Source organism: Pleurodeles waltl, chromosome 11 (assembly GCF_031143425.1).
Source record: "Pleurodeles waltl isolate 20211129_DDA chromosome 11, aPleWal1.hap1.20221129, whole genome shotgun sequence".
NCBI lineage: Eukaryota > Metazoa > Chordata > Amphibia > Caudata > Salamandridae > Pleurodeles > Pleurodeles waltl.
Genome location: NC_090450.1, coordinates 615,272,037 through 615,299,624, shown reverse-complemented (window position 1 = coordinate 615,299,624; position 27,588 = coordinate 615,272,037). Strand labels below are relative to the sequence as shown.

At 47.4% G+C, this 27,588-nt stretch overlaps 1 protein-coding gene across 1 annotated transcript in view; it reads right to left on the bottom strand.

Annotated features, from left to right (window-relative positions):
* Positions 1-27,588, bottom strand: part of R3HCC1 (R3H domain and coiled-coil containing 1) — a 287,331-nt gene that overhangs the window by 48,843 nt on the left and 210,900 nt on the right. Inside the window, exon 8 of the mRNA XM_069212662.1 lies at positions 3,145-3,240. Coding sequence (XP_069068763.1) covers positions 3,145-3,240 — 96 coding nt within the window. The remainder of the gene's footprint in view (positions 1-3,144; positions 3,241-27,588) is intronic.

Sequence of the window (27,588 nt, the reverse complement as noted above, 5' to 3'; positions counted from 1 at the left end):
ACAAAACAAGTAAGTCGACATGGCACTCCCCTCAGGGTGCCATGCCAGCCTCTCACTGCCTATGCAGGTATAGTTAAGTCACCCCTCTAGCAGGCCTTACAGCCCTAAGGCAGGGTGCACTATACCATAGGTGAGGGCACCAGTGCATGAGCACTGTGCCCCTACAGTGTCTAAGCAATACCTTAGACACTGTAAGTGCAGGGTAGCCATAAGAGTATATGGTCTGGGAGTCTGTTTTACACGAACTCCACAGCACCATAATGGCTACACTGAAAACTGGGAAGTTTGGTATCAAACTTCTCAGCACAATAAATGCACACTGATGCCAGTGTACATTTTATTGTGAAATACACCCCAGAGGGCACCTTAGAGGTGCCCCCTGAAACCTTAACCGACTATCTGTGTAGGCTGACTGGTTCCAGCAGCCTGCCACAACCGAGACATGTTGCTGGCCCCATGGGGTGAGTGCCTTTGTCACTCTGAGGCCAGTAACAAAGTCTGCACTGGGTGGAGATGCTAACACCTCCCCCAGGCAGGAGCTGTCACACCTGGCGGTGAGCCTCAAAGGCTCACCCCTTTGTGCCAGCACCGCAGGACACTCCAGCTAGTGGAGTTGCCCGCCCCCTCCGGCCACGGCCCCCACTTTTGGCGGCAAGGCCGGAGAAAATAATGAGAATAACAAGGAGGAGTCACTGGCCAGTCAGGACAGCCCCTAAGGTGTCCTGAGCTGAACTGACTCTAACTTTTAGAAATCCTCCATCTTCCAGATGGAGGATTCCCCAATAGGATTAGGGATGTGACCCCCTCCCCTGGGGAGGAGGCACAACGAGGGTGTACCCACCCTCAGGGCTAGTAGCCATTGGCTACTAACCCCCCAGACCTAAACACGCCCTTAAATTTAGTATTTAAGGGCTTCCCTGAACCTAAGAATTTAGATTCCTGCAACTTACCCGAAGAAGAAGACTGCTGAGCTGAAAACCCCTGCAGAAAAAGAAAGAAGACACCAACTGCTTTGGCCCCAGTCCTACCGGCATGTCTCCTGCCTTCTAAAGAACCCTGCTCCAGCGACGCTTTCTCCAGGACCAGCGACCTCTGAATCCTCAGAGGACTGCCCTGCTTCCAAGAGACCAAGAAACTCCCGAGGACAGCGGCACTGCTCCAAAAGAACTGCAACTTTGTTTCAAGGAGCAGATTTAAAGACCCCTGCAACTCCCCGCAAGAAGCGTGAGACTTGCAACACTGCACCCGGCGACCCCGACTCGACTGGTGGAGAACCAACACCTCAGGGAGGACCCTCCGGCGACTCCGAGTCCGTGAGTAATCAAAGTTGTCCCCCCTGAGCCCCCACAGCGACGCCTGCAGAGGGAATCCCGAGGCTCCCCCTGACCGCGACTGCCTGAACTCCATTTCCCGACGGCTGGAAAAGACCCTGCACCCGCAGCCCCCAGCACCTAAAGGAACGGAACTCCTGTGCAGGAGTGACCCCCAGGAAGCCCTCTCCCTTGCCCAGGTGGTGGCTACCCCGAGGAGCCCCCCCCTTGCCTGCCTGCAACGCTGAAGAGATCCCTTGATCTCTCATTGATTTCCATTGAAAACCCGACGCTTGTTTCTATACTGCACCCGGCCGCCCCAGTGCCGCTGAGGGTGTCCTTTTTGTGTGGACTTGTGTCCCCCCCGGTGCCCTACAAAACCCCCCTGGTCTGCCCTCCGAAGACGCGGGTACTTACCTGCTGGCAGACCGGAACCGGGGCACCCCCTTCTCTCCATTGAAGCCTATGCGTTTTGGGCACCTCCTTGACCTCTGCACCTGACCGGCCCTGAGCTGCTGGTGTGGTAACTTTGGGGTTGCTCTGAACCCCCAACGGTGGGCTACCTTGGACCCAAACCTGAGACTTGTAAGTGATTTACTTACCTGACAAAACTAACAAAAACTTACCTCCCCCAGGAACTGTGAAAATTGCACTGTGTCCACTTTTAAAACAGCTTATTGTGTTTTATGTAAAAAGTATACATGCTAATGTAATGATTCAAAGTTCCTAAAGTACTTACCTGCAATACCTTTCAAATGAGATATTACATGTAGAATTTGAACCTGTGGTTCTTAAAATAAACTAAGAAAAGATATTTTTCTATAACAAAACCTATTGGCTGGATTTGTCTCTGAGTGTGTGTTCCTCATTTATTGCCTGTGTGTATGTACAACAAATGCTTAACACTACTCCTTTGATAAGCCTACTGCTCGACCACACTACCACAAAATAGAGCATTAGTATTATCTCTTTTTGCCACTATCTTACCTCTAAGGGGAACCCTTGGACTCTGTGCATACTATTCCTTACTTTGAAATAGTGCATACAGAGCCAACTTCCTACAGGGTGCAAAATAATGGTCATGCATTAGGAGTCTTCAAGCTTTAATCTCAAACATAAGAAGTGATTTCATCTAAGTATTTTGTTTGCTGTGGGCAGCACCTGTGACTGCAAATGTTAGCAGGTACAGGTGTGAATGCCCACGCCCCATTTTCCAAGACAGCGCTAAAGTAAGATTGCACTTGAGCAGAAGGCAGCAGAACCGACTCTTCTTCTGGCAAGGTACCAGAAAGGTGCTGCTTATAAATGTGCAGGGAGGCATGGTAAGGGCAAGACCAGGTGGTAGGTTAAAGACAGCACATATATGCACCACAGTTACTGTAGGTAGCACTTCTCAATCCTGGAAATGAGAAGTGATGGAGGAGAGCTTTAGATGAGCCTGAGGTGCAAAATTAAATACATTTGGGTGTTCCAACATGAGGGAGCTGGAAATGCTTAACCAGGGATCATTAAGGACACGAGTGTAGGTGCTGGTGGCTGAGGCCAGAGGCTAAACTGCATGCACGCAGAGTCCTGAGTAAAGTGTGGTGTGTGTTGTTTTGGGGGGTGTAGCAGTCAGATGAGGCTAGTTATTCAGCAAAAGCAGCCTGCCGCAAGACCTAAAAATGAAGTCACCCTACTTACAATCACCACAAAAGTTATAACCCATCCTTGAACAACTTCAGATTTCACTGGTATTTCATGCTATTCTGCATTTACATTGTGTTTTGTTCACATAACGTCCCTCACCTGAGCAGAGTCACAATCCGTTTTCACGGAAATGCCAACTTCTCACCTATGCACTGATAAGCCTTATTTTTTGATTGATTTGAAGCCTCAAAAAGGGGGCGAAACTTTAGAAGAGGATGGATCATCGCCAAGGCCTTGTTTGCTAAAATGATAAAAAGCTTCCATCAGTTAAGACAACTTCCAAAGCACAGACCTTCACACCAAAAGCACAAAAACTTTTCATATGATTAAAATAGTAAGGACAAGTTACTTACCTACAATCCCAATACTCGTCCACATGCTTTGTTTCACTTTATGGCATAATCAGGTGGCTTGTATCATATAAGTGTTGTATTATGGGATACCAGAGAGCTGATTTTCGCCACACCTCTTTGTCCTTCTTAGAGTTGAGAATTTTAATGACCTCTAAAACTACCACTAAGAATCATAGATGGCCTTGTACAGGTGATGGTAACAAATTGATTAAAATAATGGCACTACTATAACGTCACTTCACCAGTGTTCCTCGACTAGGTCTTACTAAATAATGACAAGTCATCACACAGGAGACGGGCAGCCCTTAATTACATAGATTTATAGACACAAACTTTAACCCTCCTTTTTTTCTTCAGATATATATGTGAAAAGGGGGGTATGTTTGTGGGGTAGAAGATCACATTGCAAACACTGTTAAAAAAATACAAACCCTTTTTAGAATTTCAGTTGAGTAAATATTATGTTTACTGATCTAAACTCTGAAAATCCACTCCAATTTGCCAGCTGTAGTTAGGCAGAGACCTGTATTATCTCCCATGCACTACTCAAGATGTCACATAAGACATCACAGATAAAAGTGAGCATAAAGCATGGCCAGTAGCCAAAACTGTATGCAGTGCACCATAGTGCATCACCATTATACTTTTCACACACTACATATGGGGCGCAAACCATATCAGCTACGGCTGGCCTAAATGGGTGCAGGTATCCTTAACCTGTGAATTTTAGGGCTGGTTTAGGTTCTGGATGTTAATCAGACTGTCCTTCCAATCAAAGCTTTCTGGAGAATGAGGATAATGTTGGTGCTGTAGGTTAGGATACAGTCATTACAGACCTTTACTGAGCATACTATATTCAGTAAATTCTAGGTTTTATAGTAAGGGCTATGCCCTGGGGATACCAGATACCATGGACACTATGCACTACCCCCAGTAATGATCCTCACTGTATCTGCAGTACAGGACCACAGGAAATCCCTGCTGAAACACAAGATCCCATCCTTCCCCATATTTATTTATGGCAGCTATCTTTGTATGTATTAGAGCATATGGACATTTGACAGACCCATGCACAAAAGTAAACATGTTGCAAACCCCTTTCTAGCAAGGGTGACCTTCGAGGTCTGGGATTTTCAACATCGTACAAAAAGGTCGTTTTCACAGGAACATAGATTTTTTAGTTCAACACACTGCACACAATTGTCAACATCTACTTGGCCCTGGAGGTAGTTAAATCTGATAAAACAAATCAATATGGTACAACATGGTCAACAACTTTGGGATGGAATTAGGCTATTTGCAAGACCACCTTATTTTGTTGCAAGACAATATTGCAATCATCAATTTCAATTTCTAATTGGGTATGAAGAAACCTACAGAGATAGCATGCTAACAGTTGGTTGTGGGATGCCAGCTGTAGAAGGAGGGTAAGTTTTGTCCCATTTTCTGAAGTAATATCAGGCAGATCAGTTGCTCATCAATATTAACTTCCCCCTTATGTCGATTATCAGCAAAATAAATATCTATAGCCTAGAAGGCTGCATTCTGCTGCTACAATGTTTTGCTCTCACAGGCTTATTTATACCAGGAAATACCACTACTCCACATGAGGTTTTAGCAAAAAAAAAAAGCAATTGCACCATGGTCCAAAACCAAATTCAGAATATTCAGCTGCTAAAGGGATCTGAGGCTTTGGTTAGCACAAAGGAGAACCTTACAGAAGGCACTGTGGGTTTAAGCCCATTATTGCAGAGTCAGACTAAGGTGGCTCTCAATTTGAAGCAGTTCTGTTTTGAGGGACAAGGCTAGGAAAAGGGTGCCACAGGATATAGCCGATTGAAATGCATCATAGCTGAGAACTGAGAATCACTGCTATGCAATAGACATGGAAACATGACCCATTTTTTCCTGTGCAGAAAAAGCTATCTTCTGCCTGGAGTTCAGGGTGGATGCAATTAACTAAATCCTTCTGGGTGACAACACAGAACACTTTGGTACATTAACAACCCAAAATCACAAGCAAGTCATAGGATCTGGGTCATGCTGAACCAAGCCGTTTCCAGAAGTTAGCACCATGATCAGTCAGGTCACCATCCACCTGTGGTAGCAACGGACAGTCGGAAGACAAAGGAAGGCCGAGAACAAGGCAGGATGTTCAGCGTTATTCGACCTGACAGCCTTAGGGTGGTCACCCCAACTTCTTGCTCCTGCCTCCCTCCACTTTTTGACACTGTTTTTGCTGGTTTTAGGACTCTGTGCACTTTACCACTGCTAACCAGTGCTAAAGTGCATATGCTCTCTCCCTTAAAACATGTTGACATTGGCTCATACCCAATTCGCATATTTAATGTTGTGGTAAGTACTTAGTAAAGTGCACTGCATGTGCCTAGGGCTTGTAAATTAAATGCTACTAGTGGGCCTGCAGCACTGATTGTGCCACCCACTTAAGTAGCCCCTTAACCATGTCTCAGGCCTGCCATTGCAAGGCCTGTGTGGCAGTTTCACGGACACTTGGCATTTAAAAGTACTTGCCAGGCCTTACACTTCCCTATTTCTACATATAAGTCACCCCTAAGGAAGGTCCTGTGTAGGTAAAAGCCAGGGAATATACCTATGTGTTTTATATGTCCTGGAAGTGGAAAACTACTAAATTCGATTTCCACTGCTGTGAGGCCTACTCCTTTCATAAGCTAACATTAGGGCTACCCTCATATACTGTTTGAGTGGTAGATTCTGATCAGAAAGGAGTAGACAGGTCATATTTAGTATGGCCAGAATGGTAATAAAAAATCCTGCTGACTGGTAAGGTTGAATTTTATATTACTATTTTAGAAATGCCACTTTTAGAAAGTGAGAATTTCTCTGCACTTAAAATCCTTCTGTGCCTTACAGCTTGTCTCCAATCCACATCTGGGTTAGGCTGGTTAACAGCTCCTTTGTGCATTTCACCCAGGCAACCACAAACACAGGATGCTCAGTCTCACCTGCACACATCTGCATACTAAAAGAGTCTACCCTACCAAGTTAGACACTTCCTGTGACAGATACTCTGAACCAGATCCTGCAATCTGCCAAGAGGAGCTGCCTGGCTGCCCAAAGGACTCACCTGGACTGCTTTGCTGTGAAGGACTGCCTCCTTGCTGTTGCCCTGCTGCCTTGCTGCCCTCTGCCTCTGTTGAGAAGTGCTCTCCAAGGGCTTATATTGAGCTTGCCTCCTGTTTTCTGAAGTCTCAGGGTCAAAAAGACTTCATCTCTGCAAAGGAACTGCTTGTGCGGCAAAAATCTATGCACAGCCTACCGGAATCGACGCATAGCCTGCTTAGCGGTGAAAGGATCATTGCATCACCGAAACGGAACGACGCAGCTCGGCTTCCTGAGTGGAGATCCACACAGCACCAGCATTTTGACCAGAAATTAGACGCACAGCTCACTGGATCGGCGCATCGCCGTGTCAGAACAACACAGCCCATCTTCCTGCGGGAGGAATCGACGCAGTGCCTGCCATGCGATAGAAACTCCAACGCATCGCCCACCGGATCGACGCAGCACTTGTGACTTCGCCCTGCACGCCTAGGATTTCCACGCATCGTCCCTGAGCATTAAAAGACCCCACATCGCAAAGAGGATTCAAGCCTGCACGCCTGAATTCGACGCAGTCCTTGCTGCATGCAAAATACTCGATGCATCGTCTGCTTGCGCCCGGAAGTCCTATGCACACCCTTCGTTTTCCTCGCATATCCTCCTCTGCGGTCTCCGTGGGTGTAATTTTGACGCATACCAGGTACTTTGTTCTTGCAAGAGACACTTGTTGCTTTTTAAAGACTAAAGACTCTTCTTATCATTACAAAAGTGATATTTCAACTTGTGATTATCAAATGTTGATCGTTTTGATCATAATTTAATCAGATAAATAAATATCTTATATGTTTCTAAACCTGTGAGGCGTCTTTTTGTGGTGTTCTTACTGTGTTATTGCATGATTTATTGCACAAATACTTTACACATTGCCTTCTAAGTTAAGCCTGACTGCTCAGTGCCAAGCTACCAGAGGGTGGGCACAGGATAATTTGGATTGTGTGTGACTTACCCCGACTAGGATTGTGATCCCTATTTGTACAAATGTTTACACCTCTGCCAAATAGAGACCCCATTTCTAACAAGCGTCTTTTTTAAGGGGATGAATCTTGAATTTAAAGTGTTGCTTGTAAATGAGATCTTAATTATTGGTCAGACTGATAAACAAGAGCATGAAAGAACATATACTTAAGGTCCACAAAGAATAGCACATTGCGGTGTTTAAGGGCTGCCAAAACCTAACCGAGTTAACATTTTGAACTTCCAAAGTGGAAGACTTTGATTAATTTGTTAAGGATGTAAGAATGGAGGGCCTCTCATCCTTTTTCTGTTCTGTGTGGGCTTTGGTGGAAAAGCTATTGCTGCTACCAAAGCCAACATTTCCTTACTGTTAGGGCAGTGCCTTAATGCACAGCACGTCTGAAGACTTGGCAATCACTGCATTTCAGTGGCTGGTACAAACTAGTATGGTGAAATTAATTTGACCACTCTCTGGATTTGAATCCAGATTTCCAAAGCATGCCTGCTTGACTAGGATGCACAGGATCATCACCGATCCCTGAGGGTTCCACACGTAGTAATCAGACACAAGTAAAGGGTCCAGTAGTTCAAATCAGGACCAGCAGAGAAAAGGAGATTGGTGTATAGGGTTAGTTCCCAAAGCTCTGGAACAGTACTGCGGTTAGCAGAAGCTGCACTGAGAGGAGTTGGGATATACACAAGCAGTGGAAATTTCCCTTTGTGGGTATGGTTTCTTTGTTTAGATTCAAACGAAGAACAAGTTACTTACCTTTGGTAACGCTCTTTCGGATGGATACTCTACCTAACTGCAGATTGCTCACCTTGTGGCTAGCCTCAAGTGCCAGACCGAATCAGGCATTTCTTTTCCTCGCCAATTCCCTTGCACACCAGTAGGTAGCATCATGATACTTTGGGTTGTGTAGGAAGTTGGCTCTGTATGTGCTATTTCAAAGTAAGGAATAGCATGCACAGAGTCCAAGGGTTCCCCTTAGAGGTAAAATAGCGGTAAAAATAGATAATACTAATGCTCTATTTTGTGGTAGTGTGGTCGAGCAGTAGGTTTATCCAAGGAGTAGTGTTAAGCATTTGTTGTACATACACATAGATGAGGTACACACACTCAGAGACAAATCCAGCCAATAGGTTTTTGTATAGAAAAATATCTTTTCTTAGTTTATATTAAGAACCACAGGTTCAAATTCTACATGTAATATCTCATTCGAAAGGTATTGCAGGTAAGTACTTTAGGAACTTTAAATCATAAAAATTGCATGTATACTTTTCAAGTTATTGACAAATAGCTGTTTTAAAAGTGGACACTTAGTGCAATTTTCACAGTTCCTAGGGGAGGTAAGTTTTTGTTAGTTTTACCAGGTAAGTAAGACACTTACAGGGTTCAGTTCTTGGTCCAAGGTAGCCCACCGTTGGGGGTTCAGAGCAACCCCAAAGTCACCACACCAGTAGCTCAGGGCCGGTCAGGTGCAGAGTTCAAAGTGGTGCCCAAAAAACATAGGCTAGAATGGAGAGAAGGGGGTGCCCCGGTTCCGGTCTGCTTGCAGGTAAGTACCCGCGTCTTCGGAGGGCAGACCAGGGGGGTTTTGTAGGGCACCGGGGGGGACACAAGCCCACACAGAAATTTCACCCTCAGCAGCGCGGGGGCGGCCGGGTGCAGTGTAGAAACAAGCGTCGGGTTCGCAAGGTTAGTCTATGAGAGATCTCGGGATCTCTTCAGCGCTGCAGGCAGGCAAGGGGGGGATTCCTCGAGGAAACCTCCACTTGGGTAAGGGAGAGGGACTCCTGGGGGTCACTTCTCCAGTGAAAGTCCGGTCCTTCAGGTCCTGGGGGCTGCGGGTGCAGGGTCTCTCCCAGGCGTCGGGACTTTGGATTCAAAGAGTCGCGGTCAGGGGAAGCCTCGGGATTCCCTCTGCAGGCGGCGCTGTGGGGGCTCAGGGGGGACAGGTTTTGGTACTCACAGTATCAGAGTAGTCCTGGGGTCCCTCCTGAGGTGTTGGATCTCCACCAGCCGAGTCGGGGTCGCCGGGTGCAGTGTTGCAAGTCTCACGCTTCTTGCGGCGAGCTTGCAGGGTTCTTTCAAAGCTGCTGGAAACAAAGTTGCAGCCTTTCTTGGAGCAGGTCCGCTGTCCTCGGGAGTTTCTTGTCTTTTCGAAGCAGGGGCAGTCCTCAGAGGATGTCGAGGTCGCTGGTCCCTTTGGAAGGCGTCGCTGGAGCAGGATCTTTGGAAGGCAGGAGACAGGCCGGTGAGTTTCTGGAGCCAAGGCAGTTGTCGTCTTCTGGTCTTCCTCTGCAGGGGTTTTCAGCTAGGCAGTCCTTCTTCTTGTAGTTGCAGGAATCTAATTTTCTAGGGTTCAGGGTAGCCCTTAAATACTAAATGTAAGGGCGTGTTTAGGTCTGGGGGGTTAGTAGCCAATGGCTACTAGCCCTGAGGGTGGGTACACCCTCTTTGTGCCTCCTCCCAAGGGGAGGGGGTCACAATCCTAACCCTATTGGGGGAATCCTCCATCTGCAAGATGGAGGATTTCTAAAAGTTAGAGTCACTTCAGCTCAGGACACCTTAGGGGCTGTCCTGACTGGCCAGTGACTCCTCCTTGTTGCTTTCTTTGTTCCCTCCAGCCTTGCCGCCAAAAGTGGGGGCCGTGGCCGGAGGGGGCGGGCAACTCCACTAAGCTGGAGTGCCCTGCTGGGCTGTGACAAAGGGGTGAGCCTTTGAGGCTCACCGCCAGGTGTTACAGCTCCTGCCTGGGGGAGGTGTTAGCATCTCCACCCAGTGCAGGCTTTGTTACTGGCCTCAGAGTGACAAAGGCACTCTCCCCATGGGGCCAGCAACATGTCTCTGGTGTGGCAGGCTGCTGGAACTAGTCAGCCTACACAGACAGTCGGTTAAGTTTCAGGGGGCACCTCTAAGGTGCCCTCTGTGGTGTATTTTACAATAAAATGTACACTGGCATCAGTGTGCATTTATTGTGCTGAGAAGTTTGATACCAAACTTCCCAGTTTTCAGTGTAGCCATTATGGTGCTGTGGAGTTCGTGTTTGACAGACTCCCAGACCATATACTCTTATGGCTACCCTGCACTTACAATGTCTAAGGTTTTGTTTAGACACTGTAGGGGTACCATGCTCATGCACTGGTAACCTCACCTATGGTATAGTGCACCCTGCCTTAGGGCTGTAAGGCCTGCTAGAGGGGTGTCTTACCTATACTGCATAGGCAGTGAGAGGCTGGCATGGCACCCTGAGGGGAGTGCCATGTCGACTTACTCGTTTTGTCCTCACTAGCACACACAAGCTGGCAAGCAGTGTGTCTGTGCTGAGTGAGAGGTCTCCAGGGTGGCATAAGACATGCTGCAGCCCTTAGAGACCTTCCTTGGCATCAGGGCCCTTGGTACTAGAATGAAAATGTCACTTACCCAGTGTACATCTGTTCGTGGCATCAGTCGCAGTAGATTCGCATGTTCTGCAATAGCTCGCCATCTGGTGTTGGGCCGGAGTGTTACAAGTTGTTTTTCTTCGAAGAAGTCTTTCGAGTCACGGGACCGAGTGACTCCTCCTTTTGTCTCCATTGCGCATGGGCGTCGACTCCATCTTCGATTGTTTTTCCCCCGCAGAGGGTGAGGTAGGAGTTGAATTGTAGTAATAGTGCCCATGCAATGGAGTGACTAAGTATGCACCTATTTAAGGTTGAGATGACACATATATAAATAATTGAAGGTAACTTCCAAACTGCTACAGGCTCCCGGGGAGGCGGGTGGGCACATGCGAATCTACTGCGACTGATGCCACGAACAGATGTACACTGGGTAAGTGACATTTTCAGTTCGATGGCATCTGTCGCTGTAGATACGCATGTTCTGCATAGACTAGTAAGCAGTTATTTCCCCCAAAAGCGGTGGATCAGCCTGTAGGAGTGGAAGTAGTCTGAAATAATGTTCTTAATACAGCTTGACCTACTGTGGCTTGTTGTGCGGATAACACGTCTACACAGTAGTGCTTGGTGAATGTGTGAGGCGTAGACCATGTGGCTGCCTTACATATTTCTTGCATTGGGATGTTTCCTAGAAAGGCCATGGTAGCACCTTTCTTTCTGGTTGAGTGTGCCCTTGGTGTAATGGGCAGCTGTCGTTTAGCTTTAAGGTAGCAGATTTGGATGCATTTAACTATCCATCTGGCTATACCTTGTTTTGAAATTGGGTTTCCTGCATGAGGTTTTTGAAATGCAATAAAGAGTTGTTTAGTCTTTCTGATGTTTTTTGTTCTGTCAATGTAATACATCAATGCTCTTTTGACATTAATGTATGTAGTGCCCTTTCAGCTACGGTATCTGGCTGTGGAAAGAACACTGGAAGTTCCACTGTTTGATTTAGATGGAACGGTGAAATAACCTTTGGCAAAAATTTAGGATTGGTCCTTAGGACGACTTTATTTTTGTGTAGTTGTATAAAAGGTTCCTGTATTGTAAACGCCTGAATCTCGCTTACTCTTCTTAGGGAAGTAATGGCGATGAGAAATGCCACCTTCCAGGTTAGGAACTGTATGTCGCAGGAATGCATGGGTTCAAAAGGTGGACCCATAAGTCTAGTTAGGACAACATTTAGGTTCCATGAAGGAACAGGTAGTGTTCTTGGTGGTATAATTCTCCTAAGGCCCTCCATGAATGCTTTAATGACTGGTATCTTATATAGGGAAGTTGAATAGGTAGTCTGCAGGTATGCAGATATTGCTGCAAGGTGTATTTTAATGGAAGAGAAAGCTAGGTTAGATTTTTGTAAGTGAAGCAAGTAACCCACTACATGTTCTGGAGTTGTGTGTAATGGTTGTATTTGATTAATATGACAGTAGCAAACAAACCTCTTCCATTTACTTGCATAACAGTGCCTGGTGGATGGCCTTCTGGCTTGTTTTATGACTTCCATACATTCTTGGGTAAGTTGTAAGTGCCCGAATTCTAGGATTTCAGGAGCCAGATTGCTAGATTCAGCGATGCTGGATCTGGGTGTCTGATCTTTTGGTTGTGCTGTGTCAACAGATCTGGCCTGTTGGGCAATTTGATGCAGGGTACCACTGATAGGTCTAGCAGCGTTGTGTACCAGGGTTGCCTTGCCCAAGTTGGTGCTATCAATATGAGTTTGAGTTTGCTTTGACTGAGTTTGTTTACCAGGTAAGGAAGGAGAGGGAGAGGAGGAAAAGCGTAAGCAAATATCCCTGACCAGTTCATCCATAGGGCATTGCCTTGGGACTGCTTGTGTGGGTATCTGGATGCGAAGTTTTGGCATTTTGCGTTCTCCCTTGTCGCAAACAAGTCTATCTGAGGTGTTCCCCAGAGTTTGAAATAAGTGTTCAGAATTTGGGGGTGAATTTCCCATTCGTGGACTTGTTGATGATCTCGAGAGAGATTGTCTGCGGGTTGATTTTGGATCCCTGGTATAAACTGTGCTATTAGGCGAATTTGGTTGTGAATTGCCCAATGCCAAATTTTTTGTGCTAGCAGGCTTAACTGCGTGGAGTGCGTCCCCCCCTGCTTGTTTAGATAATACATTGTTGTCATGTTGTCTGTTTTGACGAGAATGTATTTGTGAACTATTATTGGTTGGAAGGCTTTTAGTGCTTGAAAAACTGCTAGGAGTTCTAGGTGATTGATATGCAGTTTTGTTTGATGTACTTTCCATTGTCCTTGTATGCTGTGTTGATCGAGGTGTGCTCCCCACCCTGTCATGGAAGCATCTGTTGTTATTACGTATTGTGGCACTGGGTCTTGGAAAGGCCGCCCCTTGTTTAAATTTATGTTGTTCCACCACAGAAGCGAGAGGTAAGTTTGGCGGTCTATTAACACCAGATCTAGAAGGTGACCCTGTGCTTGAGACCACTGTGATGCTAGGCATTGTTGTAAGGGCCTCATGTGCAGTCTTGCGTTTGGGACAATGGCTATGCATGAAGACATCATGCCTAGGAGTTGTAATACCATCTTTGCCTGTATCTTTTGTGTTGGATACATGCGTTGTATGATGGCGTTGAAATTTAGAATTCTTTGTGGACTTGGAGTGGCTACTCCCTTTGATGTGTCTATTATGGCTTCTAGGTATTGTTGTACCTTGCGCGGCAGAATGTTGGATTTTGCAAAGTTGACGGTGAACCCGAGTTTGAAGAGGGTTTGTATGATCTGATTTGTGTGATTTGAGCACTGTATGAACGAATGGGCCTTGATTAGCCAGTCGTCCAAATATGGGAACACATGTATTTGCTGCCTTCTTATGTGTGCAGCGACTACCGCTAGACATTTGGTAAAGACTCTTGGTGCGGTTGTTAATCCGAAAGGCAGTACCTTGAATTGGTAATGTATTCCTTTGAATACAAACCTTAGGTATTTCCTGTGCGATGGGTGTATTGGTATATGGAAATAAGCATCCTTGAGGTCTAAAGTTGCCATGTAGTCGTGTAGTTTTAGCAATGGCAATACTTCTTGTAGTGTGACCATGTGGAAGTGGTCTGATTTGATGAAAGTGTTCACTACTCTGAGGTCTAGGATTGGTCTCAGTGTTTTGTCCTTCTTTGGTATCAGAAAGTACAGTGAGTAAACTCCTGTGTTTATTTGTGTGTTTGGCACTAATTCGATTGCATTCTTTTGCAATAGTGCCTGCACTTCTATCTCCAGGAGATTGGAATGGTGTGTTGTTAAATTGTGTGCTTTTGGTGGTATGTTTGGAGGGAATTGTAGAAATTCTATGCAATAACCATGTTGGATAATTGCTAGAACCCAAGTGTCTGTAGTGATTTTCTCCCATGCTTTGTAATAATGACCTATTCTTCCCCCCACTGGTGTTGTGTGGAGGGGGTGAGTGACATGTGAGTCACTGTTTAGTAGTAGGGGTTTTGGGGCTTTGAAATCTTCCTCTATTTCTAGGGAATTGCCCTCCTCTATATTGTCCCCGAAAACCTCCTCTATACTGTCCCTGGTAACTGGACGGTGTGGCTTGTGAGGTGCTGGCTTGTGTGCTTTGACCCCGAAACCCCCCTCGAAAGGGCGTTTTACGGAATGTGCTGTAATTCCCTCTGCTCTGCGGGGAGTAGAGTGCGCCCATGGCTTTGGCAGTGTCCGTATCTTTTTTGAGTTTCTCAATCGCTGTGTCCACTTCTGGACCGAACAGTTCTTTTTCATTAAAAGGCATATTGAGAACTGCTTGTTGAATCTCTGGTTTAAATCCAGACGTTCGGAGCCATGCATGCCTTCTGATAGTTACAGATGTATTAATTGTCCGTGCAGCTGTATCTGCAGCGTCCATGGAGGAGCGTATCTGGTTGTTGGAGATAGTCTGTCCCTCCTCAACCACTTGTTTTGCCCTATTTTGTAAGTCCTTGGGCAGATGTTCAATGAGATGTTGCATCTCATCCCAGTGGGCTCTGTCATAGCGCGCAAGTAGTGCCTGGGAGTTCGCGATGCGCCACTGGTTTGCAGCTTGTGCTGCGACTCTTTTACCAGCTGCATCAAACTTGCGGCTTTCTTTATCTGGGGGTGGTGCATCTCCAGATGTGTGAGAATTGGCCCTTTTCCTAGCTGCTCCTACAACGACAGAGTCTGGTGGCAGCTGTGTAGTGATGAAAACCGGGTCCGTAGGAGGCGGCTTATACTTTTTTTCCACCCTTGGTGTGATTGCCCTACTTTTGACCGGCTCCTTAAAGATGTCTTTTGCGTGCCGGAGCATACCAGGGAGCATAGGCAGGCTTTAGTATGAGCTGTGGGTGGAGGAGTGTGTTGAATAAGAAATCATCCTCGACCTGTTCTGAGTGGAGGCTTACGTGGTGAAATTGTGCTGCTCTAGCCACCACTTGAGAGTACGCGGTGCTGTCTTCTGGTGGAGATGGCTTTGTAGGGTATGCCTCCGGACTGTTATCTGACACTGGGGCGTCGTATAGGTCCCATGCGTCCTGATCTTGGTCACCCTGGCTCATGGTGGTGTGAGCTGGGGAGTGTGATGGAGTTTGTGCTGGTGAAACGTTAATCACGGGCGGAGGAGAGGGTGGTGGTGTAACTCTTTTCACCACTTTTGGTTGTGGTGTTTGTTCCGTCTGGAACTCCAACCTTCTCTTTCTCCTAATGGGGGGGAAGGGTGCTTATTTTTCCTGTCCCCTGCTGAATGAAGATACGCTTTTGCGTATGGTCCACATCAGTTGCTTGTAGCTCTTCCTCAAACCTATGCTTCTGCATTTGGGAGGTTAGCGAGTGCTCTTCTGTATAAGAGCCTGAAGCTGGGTCGCTTGCAGTTTGTTTCGGCATCGAAACTTTGTCTGCGTGTTTTTTCGGCTCCGAGGTGACTTTTTTCCTTTTCGGGGCCGAAACCTCTCGGCGTCGATCTGTTTCGGTGCCGCTGTCTCGGCGTCGAGCCGTGTCCACACCGGCATCTCGGTGTCGAGGCTTGTCTCCAGCACTTTCTCGGTCCCGAGAAGGCTGCGTGCCGGTGTCTCGACCGGAGTCGGACGATCTCGGCACTGTTTGGGCCTTTTTCGGTGCCGACGGTCGGTCACCGAATTTATGGGTGGAGCCATGGCCTGGTGGCAGTGGCGTCCCCTGGGCCTTGTAAATGTGTCTCTGTGTGGTTTTCGACGTCTTACTCACGGTTTGTGTATCGTCGAATCCTTCGGAGTCTGAGTCTTGGATCGAGAAGGTACCTTCCTCTTCCTGTTCCTCGAACTCCCGTTGGGCTGTCGGTGCGGACGCCATCTGAAGTCTTCTGGCTCGACGGTCTCGGAGTGTTTTTCGGGACCGGAACGCACGACAGGCCTCGCAGGTGTCTTCGCTGTGCTCAGGTGACAGGCACAGGTTGCAGACCAAGTGTTGGTCTGTGTAGGGGTATTTATTGTGGCATTTGGGGCAGAAACGGAACGGGGTCCGTTCCATCGGCGTTCTTCAGCACGCGGTCGGGCCGACCAGGCCCCGACGGAGGATCGAAAAACTACCCCGAAGGGCACCGGAGCTCTTCGATCTTCGATGCGGTGTGGAATCTAAGTACGCCGATCCCGAACGCAACAATACCGACGAAAATCTTCCGAAATTAGCTAATTTTCCGTTCCGAAACTCGGAGCGACAGGAACACGTCCGAACCCGATGGCGGAAAAAAAACAATCGAAGATGGAGTCGACGCCCATGCGCAATGGAGACAAAAGGAGGAGTCACTCGGTCCCGTGACTCGAAAGACTTCTTCGAAGAAAAACAACTTGTAACACTCCGGCCCAACACCAGATGGCGAGCTATTGCAGAACATGCGTATCTACAGCGACAGATGCCATCGAACGTACCAGTTACAAGGGACTTATCTGGATGCCAGGGTCTGCCAATTGTGGATACAAAAGTACAGGTTAGGGAAAGAACACTGGTGCTGGGGCCTGGTTAGCAGGCCTCAGCACACTTTCAATTGTAAACATAGCATCAGCAAAGGCAAAAAGTCAGGGGGCAACCATGCCAAGGAGGCATTTCCTTACACAACCCCCCCCCCAAACGAAAGAGGATGAGACTAACCTTTCCCAAGAGAGTCTTCATTTTCTAAGTGGAAGAACCTGGAAAGGCCATCTGCATTGGCATGGGCAGTCCCAGGTCTGTGTTCCACTATAAAGTCCATTCCCTGTAGGGAGATGGACCACCTCAACAGTTTAGGATTTTCACCTTTCATTTGCATCAGCCATTTGAGAGGTCTGTGGTCAGTTTGAACTAGGAAGTGAGTCCCAAAGAGGTATGGTCTCAGCTTCTTCAGGGACCAAACCACAGCAAAGGCCTCCCTCTCAATGGCACTCCAACGCTGCTCCCTGGGGAGTAACCTCCTGCTAATGAAAGCAACAGGCTGGTCAAGGCCATCATCATTTGTTTGGGACAAAACTGCCCCTATCCCATGTTCAGAGGCATCAGTCTGCACAATGAACTGCTTAGAATAATCTGGAGCTTTTAGAACTGGGGCTGAGCACATTGCTTGTTTCAGGGTGTCAAAGGCCTGTTGGCATTCCACAGTCCAGTTCACTTTCTTGGGCATTTTCTTGGAGGTGAGTTCAGTGAGGGCTGTCACAATGGATCCATATCCCTTCACAAACCTCCTGTAATACCCAGTCAAGCCAAGGAATGCCCTGACTTGAGTCTGGGTTTTTGGAGCTACCCAGTCCAGAATAGTCTGGATCTTGGGTTGGAGTGGCTGAACTTGGCCTCCACCTACAAGGTGGCCCAAGTAAACCACAGTTCCCTGCCCTATCTGGCATTTGGATGCCTTGATAGAGAGGCCTGCAGATTGCAGAGCCTTCAAAACCTTCTTCAGGTGGACCAGGTGATCCTGCCAGGTGGAGCTAAAGACAGCAATATCATCAAGATAAGCTGTGCTAAAGGACTCCAAGCCAGCAAGGACTTGATTCACCAACCTTTGGAAGGTGGCAGGGGCATTCTTTAAACCAAAGGGCATAACAGTAAACTGATAATGCCCATCAGGTGTGGAGAATGCTGTTTTCTCTTTTGCTCCAGGTGCCATTTTTATTTGCCAGTACCCTGCTGTCAAGTCAAAGGTACTTAAGAATTTGGCAGCACCTAATTTATCTATGAGCTCATCAGCTCTTGGAATTGGATGAGCATCTGTCTTGGTGACAGAATTGAGCCCTCTGTAGTCCACACAAAACCTCATCTCTTTCTTTCCATCTTTGGTGTGAGGTTTGGGGACTAAGACCACTGGGCTAGCCCAGGGGCTGTCAGAGCGCTCAATTACTCCCAATTCCAGCATCTTGTGGACTTCCACCTTGATGCTTTCCTTAACATGGTCAGACTGTCTAAAGATTTTGTTTTTGACAGGCATGCTGTCTCCTGTGTCCACATCATGGGTACACAGGTGTGTCTGACCAGGGGTTAAGGAGAAGAGTTCAGGAAACTGTTGTAGGACTCTCCTACAATCAGCTTGCTGTTGGCCAGAGAGGGTGTCTGAGTAGATCACTCCATCTACTGTGCCATCCTTTGGGTCTGATGACAGAAGATCAGGGAGAGGTTCACTCTCTGCCTCCTGATCCTCATCTGTTACCATCAACAGATTCACATCAGCCCTGTCATGGAAGAGTTTAAGGCGGTTTACATGGATCACCCTCTTGGGGCTCCTGCTTGTGCCCAGGTCCACCAGGTAGGTGACCTGACTCTTCCTTTCTAGCACTGGGTAAGGGCCACTCCATTTGTCCTGGAGTGCCCTGGGAGCCACAGGCTCCAGAACCCAGACTTTCTGCCCTGGTTGGAACTCAACCAGTGCAGCCTTTTGGTCATACCAAAACTTCTGGAGCTGTTGGCTGGCCTCAAGGTTTTTGGTTGCCTTTTCCATGTACTCTGCCATTCTAGAGCGAAGGCCAAGTACATAGTCCACTATGTCCTGTTTAGGCTCATGGAGAGGTCTCTCCCAGCCTTCTTTAACAAGGGCAAGTGGTCCCCTTACAGGATGACCAAACAGAAGTTCAAAGGGTGAGAACCCTACTCCCTTCTGTGGTACCTCCCTGTAAGCGAAAAGCAGACATGGCAGGAGGACATCCCATCTCCTTTTGAGTTTTTCTGGGAGCCCCATGATCATGCCCTTTAATGTCTTGTTGAATCTCTCAACCAAGCCATTAGTTTGTGGATGGTAAGGTGTAGTGAATTTATAAGTCACTCCACACTCATTCCACATATGTTTCAGGTATGCTGACATGAAGTTGGTACCTCTGTCAGACACCACCTCCTTAGGAAAACCCACTCTGGTAAAGATACCAATGAGGGCCTTGGCTACTGCAGGGGCAGTAGTCGACCTAAGGGGAATAGCTTCAGGATACCTGGTAGCATGATCCACTACTACCAGGATATACATATTTCCTGAGGCTGTGGGAGGTTCTAGTGGACCAACTATGTCCACACCCACTCTTTCAAAGGGAACCCCCACCACCGGAAGTGGAATGAGGGGGGCCTTTGGATGCCCACCTGTCTTACCACTGGCTTGACAGGTGGGGCAGGAGAGGCAAAACTCCTTAACCATGTTGGACATATTGGGCCAGTAGAAGTGGTTGACTAACCTCTCCCACGTCTTGGTTTGTCCCAAATGTCCAGCAAGGGGAATGTCATGGGCCAATGTTAGGATGAACTCTCTGAACAGCTGAGGCACTACCACTCTCCTAGTGGCACCAGGTTTGGGGTCTCTGGCCTCAGTGTACAGGAGTCCATCTTCCCAATAGACCCTATGTGTCCCATTTTTCTTGCCTTTGGACTCTTCAGCAGCTTGCTGCCTAAGGCCTTCAAGAGAGGGACAGGTTTCTTGTCCCCTACACAGCTCCTCCGTTGAGGGTCCCCCTGGGCCTAAGAGCTCAACCTGATAAGGTTCAAGCTCCAAAGGCTCAGTTCCCTCAGAGGGCAGAACTTCTTCCTGAGAAGAGAGGTTCCCTTTCTTTTGCTGTGTTGCAGTTGGTTTCCCAACTGACTTTCCTGTTCTCTTGGTAGGCTGGGCCATTTTTCCAGACTCCAGCTCTACTTTTTCACCCTGTGCCTTGCATTGTGCTCTTGTTTTCACACACACCAGTTCAGGGATACCCAGCATTGCTGCATGGGTTTTTAGTTCTATCTCAGCCCATGCTGAGGACTCCAGGTCATTTCCAAGCAGACAGTCCACTGGGATATTTGAGGAGACCACCACCTGTTTCAGGCCATTGACCCCTCCCCATTCTAAAGTAACCATTGCCATGGGATGTACTTTTCTCTGATTGTCAGCGTTGGTGACTGTGTAAGTTTTTCCAGTCAGGTATTGGCCAGGGGAAACCAGTTTCTCTGTCACCATGGTGACACTGGCACCTGTATCCCTCAGGCCCTCTATTCTAGTCCCATTAATTAAGAGTTGCTGTCTGTATTTTTGCATGTTAGGCGGCCAGACAGCTAGTGTGGCTAAATCCACCCCACCCTCAGAAACTAGAGTAGCTTCAGTGTGGACCCTGATTTGCTCTGGGCACACTGTTGATCCCACTTGGAGACTAGCCATACCAGTGTTACCTGGATGGGAGTTTGGAGTGGAACCTTTCTTGGGACAGGCCTTGTCTCCAGTTTGGTGTCCATGCTGTTTACAGCTATGACGCCAGGCCTTTTTGGGATCAAAGTTTTTACCCTTGTACCCATTGTTTTGTGAAGAGGCTCTGGGCCCACCCTCCTGTGCAGGTTTTTGGGGGCCTGTAGAAGACTCTTTACTATTTTTAGTTTTGGTTGTCTCATCACCCTTCCCCTGGGGAGTCTTTGTGACCCCTTTCTTTTGGTCACCCCCTGTTGAAGTCTTGGACACCCTTGTCTTGACCCAATGGTCCGCCTTCTTTCCCAATTCTTGGGGAGAAATTGGTCCTAGGTCTACCAGATGCTGATGCAGTTTATCAATGAAACAATTACTTAACAGGTGTTCTTTCACAAATAAATTGTACAGCCCATCATAATTACTTACACCACTGCCTTGAATCCAACCATCTAGTGTTTTCACTGAGTAGTCTACAAAGTCAACCCAGGTCTGGCTCGAGGATTTTTGAGCCCCCCTGAATCTAATCCTATACTCCTCAGTGGAGAATCCAAAGCCCTCAATCAGGGTACCCTTCATGAGGTCATAAGATTCTGCATCTTGTCCAGAGAGTGTGAGGAGTCTATCCCTACACTTTCCTGTGAACATTTCCCAAAGGAGAGCACCCCAGTGAGATTTGTTCACTTTTCTGGTTACACAAGCCCTCTCAAAAGCTGTGAACCATTTGGTGATGTCATCACCATCTTCATATTTAGTTACAATCCCTTTAGGGATTTTCAACATGTCAGGAGAATCTCTGACCCTATTTATGTTGCTGCCACCATTGATGGGTCCTAGGCCCATCTCTTGTCTTTCCCTCTCTATGGCTAGGATCTGTCTTTCCAAAGCCAATCTTTTGGCCATCCTGGCTAACTGGATGTCCTCTTCACTGGGGCTATCCTCAGTGATTTCAGAGGTGTTGGTCTCTCCTGTGAGGGAACCAGCATCTCTGACTATTATTTTTGGAGTCAGGGTTTGAGGGACCCTGTTCTCCCTAGATAGGATTGGTAGGGGGGAATTGTCCTCCAAGTCACTATCCCCTTCCTCTGAGTTGCCACCCTCAGAGGGGTTGGCCTTTTCAAACTCTGCCAAAAGCTCCTGGAGCTGTATTTTGGTAGGTTTGGGGCCCATTGTTATTTTCTTTATTTTACAGAGTGACCTTAGCTCCCTCATCTTAAGATGGAGGTAAGGTGTGGTGTCGAGTTCCACCACAGTCACATCTGTGCTAGACATTTTGCTTCTAAAAGTTGGAATACTTTTTAAGAATCTACAACTGGTTCTAGAATCTAATTCAAACTTTTACAAACTTTTAAACTCTAAAAGAAATGCTTAACAGGATCTAACACAAGGCCCTAGCAGGTCTTTTAAGAATTTAGAAAACTTTTCAAATTGCAAAAATCAATTTCTAATGACAATTTTGGAATTTGTCGTGTGATCAGGTATTGGCTGAGTAGTCCAGCAAATGCAAAGTCTTGTACCCCACCGCTGATCCACCAATGTAGGAAGTTGGCTCTGTATGTGCTATTTCAAAGTAAGGAATAGCATGCACAGAGTCCAAGGGTTCCCCTTAGAGGTAAAATAGCGGTAAAAATAGATAATACTAATGCTCTATTTTGTGGTAGTGTGGTCGAGCAGTAGGTTTATCCAAGGAGTAGTGTTAAGCATTTGTTGTACATACACATAGACAATAAATGAGGTACACACACTCAGAGACAAATCCAGCCAATAGGTTTTTGTATAGAAAAATATCTTTTCTTAGTTTATTTTAAGAACCACAGGTTCAAATTCTACATGTAATATCTCATTCGAAAGGTATTGCAGGTAAGTACTTTAGGAACTTTAAATCATAAAAATTGCATGTATACTTTTCAAGTTATTGACAAATAGCTGTTTTAAAAGTGGACACTTAGTGCAATTTCCACAGTTCCTAGGGGAGGTAAGTTTTTGTTAGTTTTACCAGGTAAGTAAGACACTTACAGGGTTCAGTTCTTGGTCCAAGGTAGCCCACCGTTGGGGGTTCAGAGCAACCCCAAAGTCACCACACCAGTAGCTCAGGGCCGGTCAGGTGCAGAGTTCAAAGTGGTGCCCAAAACACATAGGCTAGAATGGAGAGAAGGGGGTGCCCCGGTTCCGGTCTGCTTGCAGGTAAGTACCCGCGTCTTCGGAGGGCAGACCAGGGGGGTTTTGTAGGGCACCGGGGGGGACACAAGCCCACACAGAAATTTCACCCTCAGCAGCGCGGGGGCGGCCGGGTGCAGTGTAGAAACAAGCGTCGGGTTCGCAAGGTTAGTCTATGAGAGATCTCGGGATCTCTTCAGCGCTGCAGGCAGGCAAGGGGGGGATTCCTCGGGGAAACCTCCACTTGGGTAAGGGAGAGGGACTCCTGGGGGTCACTTCTCCAGTGAAAGTCCGGTCCTTCAGGTCCTGGGGGCTGCGGGTGCAGGGTCTCTCCCAGGCGTCGGGACTTTGGATTCAAAGAGTCGCGGTCAGGGGAAGCCTCGGGATTCCCTCTGCAGGCGGCGCTGTGGGGGCTCAGGGGGGACAGGTTTTGGTACTCACAGTATCAGAGTAGTCCTGGGGTCCCTCCTGAGGTGTTGGATCTCCACCAGCCGAGTCGGGGTCGCCGGGTGCAGTGTTGCAAGTCTCACGCTTCTTGCGGCGAGCTTGCAGGGTTCTTTCAAAGCTGCTGGAAACAAAGTTGCAGCCTTTCTTGGAGCAGGTCCGCTGTCCTCGGGAGTTTCTTGTCTTTTCGAAGCAGGGGCAGTCCTCAGAGGATGTCGAGGTCGCTGGTCCCTTTGGAAGGCGTCGCTGGAGCAGGATCTTTGGAAGGCAGGAGACAGGCCGGTGAGTTTCTGGAGCCAAGGCAGTTGTCGTCTTCTGGTCTTCCTCTGCAGGGGTTTTCAGCTAGGCAGTCCTTCTTCTTGTAGTTGCAGGAATCTAATTTTCTAGGGTTCAGGGTAGCCCTTAAATACTAAATGTAAGGGCGTGTTTAGGTCTGGGGGGTTAGTAGCCAATGGCTACTAGCCCTGAGGGTGGGTACACCCTCTTTGTGCCTCCTCCCAAGGGGAGGGGGTCACAATCCTAACCCTATTGGGGGAATCCTCCATCTGCAAGATGGAGGATTTCTAAAAGTTAGAGTCACTTCAGCTCAGGACCACTTAGGGGCTGTCCTGACTGGCCAGTGACTCCTCCTTGTTGCTTTCTTTGTTCCCTCCAGCCTTGCCGCCAAAAGTGGGGGCCGTGGCCGGAGGGGGCGGGCAACTCCACTAAGCTGGAGTGCCCTGCTGGGCTGTGACAAAGGGGTGAGCCTTTGAGGCTCACCGCCAGGTGTTACAGCTCCTGCCTGGGGGAGGTGTTAGCATCTCCACCCAGTGCAGGCTTTGTTACTGGCCTCAGAGTGACAAAGGCACTCTCCCCATGGGGCCAGCAACATGTCTCTGGTGTGGCAGGCTGCTGGAACTAGTCAGCCTACACAGACAGTCGGTTAAGTTTCAGGGGGCACCTCTAAGGTGCCCTCTGTGGTGTATTTTACAATAAAATGTACACTGGCATCAGTGTGCATTTATTGTGCTGAGAAGTTTGATACCAAACTTCCCAGTTTTCAGTGTAGCCATTATGGTGCTGTGGAGTTCGTGTTTGACAGACTCCCAGACCATATACTCTTATGGCTACCCTGCACTTACAATGTCTAAGGTTTTGTTTAGACACTGTAGGGGTACCATGCTCATGCACTGGTACCCTCACCTATGGTATAGTGCACCCTGCCTTAGGGCTGTAAGGCCTGCTAGAGGGGTGTCTTACCTATACTGCATAGGCAGTGAGAGGCTGGCATGGCACCCTGAGGGGAGTGCCATGTCGACTTACTCGTTTTGTCCTCACTAGCACACACAAGCTGGCAAGCAGTGTGTCTGTGCTGAGTGAGAGGTCTCCAGGGTGGCATAAGACATGCTGCAGCCCTTAGAGACCTTCCTTGGCATCAGGGCCCTTGGTACTAGAAGTACCAGTTACAAGGGACTTATCTGGATGCCAGGGTCTGCCAATTGTGGATACAAAAGTACAGGTTAGGGAAAGAACACTGGTGCTGGGGCCTGGTTAGCAGGCCTCAGCACACTTTCAATTGTAAACATAGCATCAGCAAAGGCAAAAAGTCAGGGGGCAACCATGCCAAGGAGGTATTTCCTTACAGGTTGGGTTCAGCCAGTCCCAAAAGTGCTGGGGCCACAATACAATCTCCACCTCCGCATGTCTATGTTAGTATCTTTCTAATATCTGTCTGCCCCAAAGGACACACACCTGTCAATCAGATTGCGCAAGTATGCCAATCTCTAGTTGGAATCTTTTAGATAAGGACCAACAGAGCACATTTCACAGAATGGGGAGAAGTGTGTGTCAGTGAGGAACAAGCTATTAGATAGATTACCCATCAGTAAGAGCATTTGAAGGGCAAAGATTGAAAGGAGCTTTCAGGAAGTGAGGCAGAGGACTACCCTGACCAAATGGCAAGAGGGCTACTGTTAATCTTAGACCATTATCTGATAATAGGACAAAATTTGTGCACATGAAAATGAAGCCATTTACAACCATTTCCTTCTGTTGAGAATTTAGTGGGTTCAGAGTCGCCTCCTAAACCTAGATGGAATGAATCTCAGAGGTTGCTTGGGTGCTGAGCCCACTAATAATGCAGATCCCACAGCACAGCAAATGTCCTGGATATGCTGAGAAGGAAGGAAAGCTTGAAAGAGCATCCTATCTAGGGTGGCTCCAAAGAGATGGGAGACTCTGAAAAGGAGTCCGATGTAACTTCAGCACATTGAGGCTAAATCCCAGGGATGTCAACGGGCAGGCCCTCGTCTGGAGGTGGTTCAAAAGTGTTTTAGATGAGCCTGCTTTAGCAGCCAGTCGTCAAGGTACAATAAGACTGGCATTCCCAATCTCCTGAGGACAGCGACCACCAGTTACACTTTTGTGAATCCATCAATGTCTTCCCACAGAGAGTCTACCGCTGCTGCCAAGTAGTGGAGAGGGGGTGGAGATAAGGAAGTCGTCCCACTCATCTGGTTCTGTTGCAACATCTCTTATTTCTCCCTCTTCTCTATCATCATCAGTAGATGGTGCATCCTCAGCAGGGGGTTGAGGTAAATCGGCTGCTAATCCTGGTAGAGGGGCAGGTGTTGTAATCAGTGGTGTGGGCCTTGACAATGGAGTGGTGGTCTGAAACAGCTGTACAGGCCGTGCTGTCTGTCATGGGTGTCGCAATGCAGATGGTGAAAATCTACAGTAATAGTCCTGTAGCATACCCTGCAAATTTGTTACGAGGGACATAGGCATGGGAATACTGTTTTTCTTGGTGCACTAAGTACTCCTGAAGGAATGGCTCTCTAGCAGAGTAGCAGCAGCATTAATATTCTTTATCTTCATCCTCTCCAAAATCTTGGCAACTGACCTGTAGCTTGGATGGGCTACTTGCCACGCCAAAAGGACCCCCATCATCAGAGTAGTGATCCTCATCCAAGAGGTGCTTCGGTGGATAAGGTAACACCTTACTTTGGGAGGTTTGAATTGATAGGATAGTAGATGAATATGACTTTCCCTTTAAAGATATTAAAGATAGTGGCGGAAATGTCTTTGTTGATTGCTTTGTTTTTTAATCCAAGTGTTCCATCATTGGAGGTTTCTTTGTCAACGGCGAGGTCTTCTTTGGTTGTATCGTCGATGGTAGCATCGACAGTTCCATTGTTAGTCATCGTCAACTGGGTCGTCAAAGGTATCATCGTCGACGAGCTGGCTACCATCGGCTATATCGTCATTGACGGGTACACCAACAGTATCATCGTTGACAAGTCCTTTGTCGACTGTGTCATCAACTAGTCCATCGCCAGTGATTATTGTGATGTCTAAGGGATCTTCACCACTGATGGAAAGTTAAAAAGGATCTTGTTGAGGGTGCCTCCATCGACTGGTGTTTCAGGATACTGATAGAATCGTTATGGATGACAGCGGTGCCGATGAGATGATCATCGGCGACCCTGCAGTGGTAAAGGTCAATGTTGCCGTTGTTGTTGTTACCGTCGATGCAGTCATCAACCAGCATGTTGTCGACAGTGTGTTAGTCGACGATGGTACAGTTTTCTTGGATTTTGTCATTAACGGCACAGATTGTGAAGCACGCTTTGGCAGTGCTTCTTTCAGGGAAGGAGTAGTAGGTTCAGATTGAGTCTTTTGTGAAACAGTTATCCTTTTTCGAGGTTAAAAGAGGGTCCTTCTGTCTCCTTTCGTGCCCAATGTCAGCATATTTTAATTTCTTACTGACCTTTGCAGGTGGTTCTGAGGTAATGTTCTCTCCAATTTTATGTCTTTTAGTGGTAGATGACATCTGCGAAGAATCACTTTCTTCCTCGGATAAAGTGCACTCTCTGGTTTTTAGTTTTTGGAGCCACAGTGAAAGTCTGCCTTCCCTGTTCTTTACAGTTTTTTCAGAAAAGGTGCTACATATTTTAGAGTCTCTCACCTTACGCTCTGATTAGACACAAAATATGCATTGCTTGTCTGGGTCCGCTGAATGGAGTCTTTTCTTGCTACACGTGTCACAGGCTTTGAAAAGTCCTTTCTTGGAGATATGGGGCATAGTGTCCAGTCAAAGATCAGTAGGCAGAAGACAAGATGATAGTCTGGATGTAAATTCCTTTGAAAAAAACTGTGAGGAAACGGGTAGTTTGAGCAGAGCTCAAGGAGACTCCAATATGACGTGCAGTAGAAAATTGGAGGGAAATCAGCCTCTGTAGGGAGTGTTCTAGAGGGAGCTATCGTCTGATTGGTTATACCTCAAGCTTGGTCCTTTTTAAGTCGAGCATAGCAGCATGCAAGCACTACTTTCCGATATGGTGTTATCTATCTGTGGACTTGCAACAAGCCCACCTCACAACACTCATTCGTTCCTGGACCTGCCTTTCAAAAATCTCTTGATGTTGTAGGTAAATGCTTTTTGTTTGTCCTGCCTTTAGGCTGTTTTTTTTACCGCCTTGGGGACAGAACCTGTTACATGGATAATTACACGATTGCTGATATGTTCTTCTGT